Source organism: Daktulosphaira vitifoliae, unplaced genomic scaffold (genome assembly GCF_025091365.1).
Source record: "Daktulosphaira vitifoliae isolate Bord-2020 unplaced genomic scaffold, ASM2509136v1 Scaffold_1, whole genome shotgun sequence".
In the NCBI taxonomy this organism is placed as follows: domain Eukaryota; kingdom Metazoa; phylum Arthropoda; class Insecta; order Hemiptera; family Phylloxeridae; genus Daktulosphaira; species Daktulosphaira vitifoliae.
This window is the reverse complement of record NW_026099572.1, coordinates 29446936-29457205: the sequence shown is the minus strand read 5'-3', so window position 1 is coordinate 29457205 and position 10270 is coordinate 29446936. Positions and strand designations below refer to the sequence as shown.

General features: G+C 24.4%; 2 protein-coding genes across 5 annotated transcripts in view; both read left to right on the top strand.

The window, feature by feature from the left end:
* Positions 1-2306, top strand: part of LOC126895157 (ubiquitin carboxyl-terminal hydrolase 15-like) — an 8261-nt gene extending 5955 nt beyond the window's left edge. For 3 of the 4 annotated variants that reach the window (XM_050666702.1, XM_050666704.1, XM_050666703.1), the window contains 4 exons: positions 59-280; positions 1283-1416; positions 1841-2029; positions 2107-2306. In XM_050666702.1, the coding sequence (XP_050522659.1) occupies positions 59-280; positions 1283-1416; positions 1841-2029; positions 2107-2206 (645 nt within the window). In that variant the 3' untranslated portion in view covers positions 2207-2306. The remainder of the gene's footprint in view (positions 1-58; positions 281-1282; positions 1417-1840; positions 2030-2106) is intronic. The other variant, XM_050666705.1, reaches the window with a different exon arrangement.
* A 1757-nt stretch (positions 2307-4063) lies between these two features.
* On the top strand, positions 4064-8923 carry LOC126895190 (protein krasavietz). Its single transcript, XM_050666786.1, has 8 exons — positions 4064-4227; positions 5234-5305; positions 5370-5546; positions 5613-5899; positions 5960-6325; positions 6538-6757; positions 6824-6943; positions 8790-8923. Exons 2-8 carry the CDS (start codon positions 5245-5247, stop codon positions 8816-8818), a joined length of 1260 nt encoding a protein of 419 aa, XP_050522743.1. The 5' UTR covers positions 4064-4227; positions 5234-5244; the 3' UTR covers positions 8819-8923.
* The last annotated feature ends 1347 nt before the right edge of the window (positions 8924-10270 follow it).

Here is a 10270-nt window from a genome sequence, read left to right as displayed (position 1 = left end):
TTTTTTTTGTATTACCTATTAATCAAATATTAAAATTTATAAATGCTTCTTATTTTAGCCAGAAAATAATAGAATAATTATTGGTGCTTCTAAAGAAACTGGCGAGGAAGATTGGGGACATTGGACTAAAGATAACAACTCTATAATTCAACAATTATTTTATGGTCAGCAAAAGTCATCTGTTTCCTGCAACATATGTTCTGAAAAATCAATTACTTTTGAACCATTTTCAAGTTTAAGTTTACCTCTACCGTCTGAGGGTAATAGGTGTACACTATCAGTAAGTAATACATTATTTCATATTTGTATTACCTAGTATTATAATGCTTTACATAAATTAATTTGATATGAATTATTCATGGTTCACTATAAAGAGTAATTATTCAAACAAAAAATTTCAAGTTATCAACCTGCAAATGTATGTTTATTACTATATTTATGTAGCACTTATTCAATTAACCACAACTACTCTGATTCTGATAATAACAGTTATGAATATCTAGAATTTAAATTTAAACAAAATTTTTAAAACCTATTTATTTCTATTCAATACTTTTCCCTTTTAATACAAATATTTATTTTCATGGAATTTCTTATTATAATATCAATTTTTGGAATACAAGTAGGAAAATATAAAAAAAAAACTAAGAACAAAAATATCATAACATTTTTTTTATAACTTTTAATACATAGAATTGTTATAGCTCAAAAATTATTTATTATTATTGATACTATTTTTAAATAGCAGTCTGTAGAAGTGGTGCAACAAGTTTTAAGAGTATTTGAGAATTGATCCAAAGAGGGTGTGGTACAAGAATGTTTGTAATCATTTAATATTAATTAATAAAAATAAATGTTTAGACAAAATTTAAGTTTAACTTGAATAGTTTTACTTAAAGAGAACCAATTAATCAATTTTATAGTAATCACATTACATGACGATTGAGTAATCTCTTATTGTTATCAAGGAATATATACAAATTAAGCACTCCATACTTATATAATCTTAGGGGTATGAGACGATGGAAAATTCCTCAAAATCAAAATGGAAATTTTGTTTCAAGTTGAAGACATTTTTTTTTTTTGCTCATTAATTTTTGTGATAAGTAATAAGTGAGAAAATTTGTACATAGAAACAACCTTCTTAAAAAATAAATCTTAATTTTTGGACCTGACTTTAAGAGTTAATTTTTAAGCTCGACAATGTTAAAATATTATTGTTAAATTTGTAATCTTCTCTCTAACACTATTCAATATTTAATTCTCTATTATTTTCTTATAGGACTGCTTAAAGTTATACTTAAATGGTGAATCAATTAGTGGATGGAATTGTCCTAAGTGTAAACGCAATAGAGATGCTACAAAAAAGTTAGACATAATGAGACTACCGCCCTATTTGATAATTCACTTAAAAAGGTTTGTGTGAAATTAATTTTAGTTTTTTAGTATTTAATTATATTTATATTTATTATCATACAGTGTTTGTGCAAGGTTTTACAGTAGCTGAGGCAAGTCATAATTGTTGGGGCTCTGTTCTATGAGGGAAGGGTGGAAATAGAATAGATTTCCCATTAAAAATTATTGTGGTTAAAATACTATTTTTTTTTTCATTTGGAGGAGGTAATAAAAACATTTTTTATGAATATCCTCTCCAAAAGTTTAATATCAAAATTTAAATTAAAATGTATATTATTATATATTCTAAGTATGCTTAATTTAAAATTTAGTTTTATTTAAGCTAATTAAATATTAAAATATTATAAAAGATTGACCAATAAAATTAAAAAAAATAAATAATTGAATATTAAACAATTTTACTTATCACTATTTTTTCTATTAGATTTTCAAGTAGTGGATATAAAAAAAATTCATTTGTTCAATTTCCAAATATTGATTTGGATATGACAGACTTTATAAATGGTCTAGAACATCGTAATAGGAAATATTATTTATATGGTGTATCTAATCATTCAGGCTCATTAGATGGTGGTCATTATACAGCTTATTGTCTCAAGAAACAGATGAACAAGTAATAATAAAAAAATAATAACAATGTAAAATTTTCATTTTTCATAAATATAAAACTGTTTATTTATTTTATTATAGATGGTATAAGTTTGATGATGTTCGTGTTTATGAAATTGATTCAAATATGGTTTGTTCTTCAGAATCTTATATATTATTTTATTGTCGAAAAAATATTTAAGTTAATGTTTAGCATAAATGTAAATTTTTGTTGTTTTGTTGTATACATAAAAGTATTTTGTTAAAGTTTAGCATTCTAAATGTTATATATATATAAATATATAAATGTTTTCAATATATTTCAAATAATAATCATTGAAATTTATTTTTTTATGTAAATAAAAATATTTATTTAATATATTTTTATATAATGAAGACTCTTTTTATTCTTTAATATGTTATCTAACTATTAAAAAAATTATGTTCAATAGCAAAAAAACTATAACACTATTTTTTTTAATAATAAAAAGGTTTTTTTTAAAGCAGCATTTATCCAAAAAACGAAATGTATGTTCACTTTTAACTGATCCTCTCTATTAAGTAATATATATATATATATATATATATGCATATAAAGTGATTTGTTTATCATAAACCACTTTAATACTCAAAAATAAATAATACTGAAAAACAAAATAATAATACACAAGAAAAAAAATTGATATGTTAAGTGTCATTTAAATATTAACCAAATTATTTTCAAAAGGTATGTCATAAGCTGCTAAGTTATTGTTTAAAGTAATGACATTGATAGAGATCGGAATAATATTTCTTAATTTAGTCAATAGTCAAAATATATTCTAAAATAGTAAATATTCTTTAAAAATCATAATGAAATATGTAAAAATATTCTTTTATTATATATTCTCTTAAATTCAAAATATGCTTTTATATGTAAAAAAATTGTTTTGTGTATTGTGAAATTGTTAATGGACTACCTAAAACATATATTTTCACTTTAATTTAAGAACAGCAAATTTTTATAATTTCAGGCTAAAATAGGTTTGAAAAATAATTCGAGGGGCGACTACAGATAACTAAACCTTAATTATGATACTGTATACATTGTAGAATAGTAGATTTGAAAATTAGTTTGACTATCGTGTTCTAAAATAAATATTACCAAATATAAATAAATATACCAAAAATAAATTTTGGATAATCTATGTATATAAATCATATGATCGTAAAACTAAAACTTAATAATCTATATATTAATTGTTTTCATTGATTAGTATAATAGTTTTATACTCGCTGAAAAAGTGCTTTATATTTAAAGTATAAAACTTAAAAATTATTAATAACATATTTGAAAAACTTGCATTAATCAACGCAAGAAGTGTATATAAATACAACTTATCGTCGACAGTTCATAACTACAAAACACATCGTGCAATTAATTTCTTCCGATGTTTATTAAGCGTAAAATAAGCTAACTTTAGCATACTGGGTATTCCCATATTTATGCATTGAATGAGATGAAATTTAATTACCTATTAAAGTAATATATTTTACCTTGGTATTTTTTTAAGTTTAAAAACTAAATTGATTAATTTGGTCTACAAACAAAAAAAAAAACACGATAAAGTAAAACCAATAGATTCTAAACTAAAAATGAAATTAAAAAAGAAATCTCTAATTTTTAAATGCACTAAAAACAGATATTTATTAATTATTGCAATTACTTACGACAATTATTAGTCATTATAATAGTATAACATGAATTAACAGTTATTAGTCAATATCACTTAGTCACTAAGTATAAATAAATATTTTGTAATTCCTATTGATCTAAATTTTTTTTAACAACTTTTGTTTTTAAATTTACCGGGCATATTGAAAGTGGCTAACCTGTTAAAATTTTGTTTATATATGAACATGAAATATTTTGTAATATAAAATTTAAGACATAAATTATATAGTAAAAAATAATTCGTATCACAGAAGCCATTAAAGATATTTTATTACAGTATTTAAAATTAAAATCAATGAATGTTCAAGAAATACTAACATATCACAGTTCTGTATAATAAGTGTTGCTAACCTACTTTAGGGCAGTGACTTGTCATGTATAGCCAACCAAATACGAAGAATAGTACAACGCACACAATAACTCAATCATTAGTCTTTCTTTTCCTTTCGCAGATTTTTACCGTCGTACTAGTTTTTTTAAATATCTGTGCGTTGCTAACAGGTTTGTTTGTAAGTAGGAAATGTTTTTTTAATTTATAATTTTTATAAATATTTAGCTAGTTTATGTAGTAATAATTTTTAACCAGGAATATTTAAATTAATTATGTTTAAAACCTTTGTTTTTGTTAACGGAAATGCCAATATCTCCATTGTTTTGTTGAAAATAAACTTCCAACACATATCTGTTGTCCTTGACATGAATGTATTTCTTCCTTCATTGTTTCTATTTTTTTATTTTTTAAATTTGATTTAAATTCGATATCGTATTTTTTTTTATAACACTACTTCTGTATTGGGCCAATGTATCAACAAAAATCCACATGGTCGACACATAAGTTTTAATATTAACATGCGCTTTACATGTTAAGACATCTGACTGTTTAGTTATTATATCTAGTCTCATCTATGAAAAATGAATTAATTGATTAATAAAGAGCTTGTAACTATTAATCTTTGTATCAAAAGATACATAATGATTTATGGAGTTTATATTTATAACCTATTAAATTTAAATTGGTCAATACGTTAATTATTTAATCATTTTTACGAAATATTTTATGTACGTTCTGCTAGGTTCGAGTTTAGTTTTTCTAAGCCAATAATTCTACTATTTAAATTGTTTTCCCCACTTTAATATTTTTCTATTAAGCTGGATTTTTAAAAAACATAAACTAGTTACATTATAATTTTCTTTTTTTTTATTGTAAATTAGATATACTTGTATGATAACTTGTCTCAAATGTGTTGATCCGGGTAACATTATTGACATTGAGCAAGAAGTGAATGAGTGATTTTTTTAACACAAGTTAAAATTTAAAAAGCTCTTACCATAATCATTAAGTGTTTGATTTTTATGTGATTTTAGCATTGAGTAATATAATATTCTTAAAATTTTTTCAATGTGCCTAATATTTAAGAAAATAAAATTGTTTCTGTATAATTTTTAATTAAATGTATCACTTGTTGACCATATTTTACAAAGGTTAGTTAAATATATGTTAAATTGTGCTTTTAGCGAGTTGTTGTATGAGTCAAAAAACAGAAAAACCGGTACTGTCAGGTCAACGCATCAAGACCAGAAAAAGAGGTTACTATTTATTTAATAGTCATTATTTGATACTGAGATTTTAATTGTATTATGATTTTAACAGATGAAAAAGAAAAGTACGACCCTTTTGGCTTCCGGGACTATATTCTTGGAGGCCTTAATGGTGCCGGCACTGACTTAGAGGCTATTTGGAAGTTCCTGGATCAAGCTGGTTCTAAAGTTGATTATCGGCGTTATGGTGAAGTCCTTTTTGATATATTAATTGCTGGAGGTCTTCTAGGTAAAGTTCATTAGATTAATTTTGATTAATCTGCTCATCTTAATATATATTACTTGTGGATAATAGTTCCGGGAGGATCAATATCTCAAGATGGTGACAAATTGTGGAAAACAAATGCTTGTGTTTTTGAAGCACCGGAAGACATGGTTTCTATGCGAAACTATGAACAGGTGTTTATCAAACTCATGCGTCGATACAAATATTTGGAAAAAATGTTTGAAGAGGAAATGAAAAAAATTTTGCTATTCATTAAAGGTTTTAGTGACATAGAGCGTGTTAAATTAGCTCGCATGACAACTTTATGGATTGCAAATGGTTCAATACCTCCAACTGTTCTTCAAGTTCTCACCAATGTAATGGTTATATTATATTTTAACTTAAGATCGATTTTTCATTATTTAATACATTTTTAGGAGCATCTAATTAAAGATGGGCTGGCTTTAGAGTTTCTCATTGAATTATTTGTAACTTACAAACAAGAAGTCGGTATCACCCATTTATTGACAATATTAAAGAAGGGAGGACTTGAAGGTCGATTAATGGATTTCTTGCCTCCTAACAAACGAACTGAAGAACATTTTCGAGCACAATTTGAAGAAAAAGGATTGACTGATGTCGTTAAATTACATTTAGCTCAAGCCAGTCAAGAAGCTAAACGTAACTTAGAAGTGCAGTTGCATGATGATCTTAATGATGGCAAACATATGAAAGAAATCATTTCAAATATTAAGGAGTTATCATCAAAACATGATATTCCAGAACATGAAATTTTAGTTTTAGTAAGTGGTCTTTAAGTAGTTTGTATTATACTGTTTAGTTATGATATAATTATGAAATAACTCAAATTCAGCATATTAAAAAATATAAATTTTTATGAGATTTAATTTATATTATTGCTCTACACAAGTATCAAATTATTAATGAACTGTGATAATATAAATTTTATAGTAGTAATAACTGTTCAGGATTAAGATTTTATGTTATGGTTTAGGTGTGGAGTGTTGTAATGCGACAAGTTGAATGGAATAAAAAAGAAGAATTATTATCTGATCAAGCACTTAAACATCTTAAACAATATTCACCATTGTTTTCAGCTTTTTCAACTACTGCACGTTCTGAATTAGCACTAATGCTCAAAGTTCAAGAATACTGTTATGAAAATATGAATTTCATGAGAGTCTTCCAAAAAATAATATTACTCTTCTATAAAAGTAGGGTTATACTATCTAACATCACTATATAATTTTATTAAACTATTATCTCATGTAATATTTCAGCTGATGTTTTGACTGAAGAAGTTATTTTAAAATGGTACAAAGAAGGACACTCCAAAGGTAAAACAACATTTTTGGAGCAAATGAAAAAATTTATTGAATGGCTTCAAAATGCTGAAGAAGGTATTTATATATATTTTTGAATAAATGAATGAGAATTAAGTTAAACAACATCTCTTTAAAATAATATTTATCTTATTTGATAAATTTTATTTAATTCTGTTTGAACTTCTATCTTTGTGATGTATTTATTATTAAAGAATCAAATACTTAACAAAGGTAGATTAAATTTGTATTTTTTAATTTCTAAATTATTAAGATTTATTATGTTCAAAGCAAAGATTAAAATATTAACCTACAATTGATTCTTATTAATACTTTGAGATATTTCTAAATTTAAAAAATCATGCTTTTAATAACTTAAAATATTTGATTATAAACATGTCACCAATAGTTCTATTGTAATTATAGTTGCATCGCTATATCAGTTAAAATTCAAAATTACTGTCTTAATTTTTTTTTAATATTCAACCAAGAGTAAAAACAAGCATGATATTAAGTAAATAAGCATAGAAACAGAAAAATGAAATTTCCATATCCTCTGTCTTGGTGATGCCTTTATTTATTTATAAAGAATCTAATGCTTAACAGAGGTAAATTAAACAGATGAATAATTGCCTTCGGTGCTCACACATTTAGTCTGAGTTCCATCCTCTAGTATTCATATATCAGTTAATATTAAATCTTAAAATTTTATCATATTTAAATAAATTTTTTGATAATCTTAATTATATTAAAAACACTTAATTAGTACCTAATATACCATAATTTTATTGCTACCTCTGTCTTGGTGATGTCTTTATTTATTTATAAAGAATCTAATGCTTAACAGAGGTAAATTAAACAGATGAATAATTGCCTTCGGTGCTCACACATTTAGTCTGAGTTCCATCCTCTAGTATTCATATATCAGTTAATATTAAATCTTAAAATTTTATCATATTTAAATAAATTTTTTGATAATCTTAATTATATTAAAAACACTTAATTAGTACCTAATATACCATAATTTTATTGCTACCTCTGTCTTGGTGATGTCTTTATTTATTTATAAAGAATCTAATGCTTAACAGAGGTAAATTAAACAGATGAATAATTGCCTTCGGTGCTCACACACTTAGTCTGAGTTCCATCCTCTAATGTTCATATAATGGATATCTTTCTAGCATTTACTTTTCTTGGTTTCTTGGAGTCTGTATATACTACAAGTTTTTTGGTTTTAGTTATTATAAAGGTGGACAAGAACTACTCAGAGTTATAGGTCTATTGTGGTATTATCATAATACTTGATAAAATTAATGTCCAGAAAAATGCATATAGTTTATTCTCTACAACTTTTCCCATATTATTGGATAATAAATTATATAGAGCAGTGTCAGTAGATTTCCCTGTTAGTGACAAATGTTTGTTCTTGTCCTCCTTTAGAGACGCCTCTTATGTACCTATCATCAATAAGTTTTTCTATAGTCTTAAGAAATTAAGTAAGAGTTATTAGTAGGATTTTGCTTCATAGAAGTTAGGTTTAGAGTTCAAACACCACCTTTAACTTTCTCCAGCTTTTAGGTTGATATTTGTAGGCAGAGTATGCTTTACATAAATTGCAAAAATGGGACCAATTAGATCTCAACTTTCTTGCAAAAGTGCAGGAAATGTTTTGTCATAGTCTGCAACTTAATATAACTGCCAAACACATTTATGCCTTATTTTACATCACTTGAAGTTATTACTTTCTTGGTTAGCTGCCATTTAGCTAGAGTCATGTCTGCCCCATCCTTCATTTAATTCTATTATAACATAATCATTGTGAAAGTATTGTCTGATAATAATATTGCTTTGATAGTTTTGTTCAATTCTTTTGATCTTATGATAAGCATGTTAATACATTCATAAAATAATTTATTTGTTGTAGAATCGGAATCAGGAGAAGATGAAGATTAAAATCAACATCTAAAGAAAATATATGGAACTTTTTAACACAGATGTCAGCCAATGACCAAAATAAATAATTGTAAAGAACTTTTTTATCAATTTTTTTTTTTTTTTTACAAAAACGCCAATAATGGTATTTAACTATTAAAGTAATAACCAAATAGTTTGTTATAATATTAATTATTTTAATAATGAACAAACCTAAATTATTGGTGTTAATTTAGTCATTCTTCAAGTATATTTGTACTACTGATGATATTTGCAATAGTTGAAAATAGTTTTATTCAATTATAATATTTATATAATATGTGGTGTATGGCTGTAAGTGTTGTTTTTTTTTAATAAACAAAATTATTTTTTAATATATGTATATCTTTTTATTTTATTTTATGTAGTTGTATAATACATATTTCTCAAAATTGTTTAGTATATTATTACACAGAATTACGCAATTAAAATAAGTAATTTACATTTGTAACAATATATAATATACAAAAAAAGGCTTATGAAAATCTAATTAAAAAAAAAAAGTAAGCAACGTACATATTAAAATTGGAAGAGGGTGATTATCATAATATATATATATATATAATATAGAGAAACACATTGAGTTATTATCACAATAGACTTGGCAAAATCAGACAAAATACATTTCTAGAGATAAAACACATGGTCAGTATTTTTGAAATATGGTCATAATAATTAGTTTGCATACAGTTAAATATTTAGTGCTTAAAACTAAAGAGATCAATAAAAAGGGAAATGCATCACCAAAATAAGGAAAATTAATTTGATGCTATAGGCTAAATAGTTCAGTGCAATTATTAGGGCACAGAAAATTCACCGAAAATGTTGCATTACATTGGTTCAGGTCATTAATTTGTTTAAATGTATAAGGATTTTATAACAATTTTGTATATATATATAGACATTTTGTTGAATAAATCTTTCATAATTCACAAGTAGTGTTTACATATTAAGAGTCCAATAATTAGTAAAACTTGATATATTTATGTTCATAAAATTTTTTTGCAGGTACTTAGGGTGTTGGGTAAATTCGAAATTATCTGACGCGATTAAATTTAATAATTTAAAAAAACAATATTTATCAAAAATAATAAATTGAAATCTAAACTATAAATACGTATGTAAATATATCACTACTAACAACATATAAGCTACTCACTACCTCATTAAATTTCTGATAACAAAATTACCAATAAAACATGAAATAATAATAATAAATATAATAAAATAAAACAAGCCCAAAGGATATGTTATTAAAACATTACACTATGAAATAAATTGTGCAATGGTAACAATAAAAAGGCTAAAATTTTTGTTTTTAATCATAAAATCTACAGAAACAATTTAGTTATGAGCTGTTAAACTTAAAATTAATTCAAAGTTTTCAAAACTTTACCAACAAATCACAACATATAAAATAAAATGGCATACAAT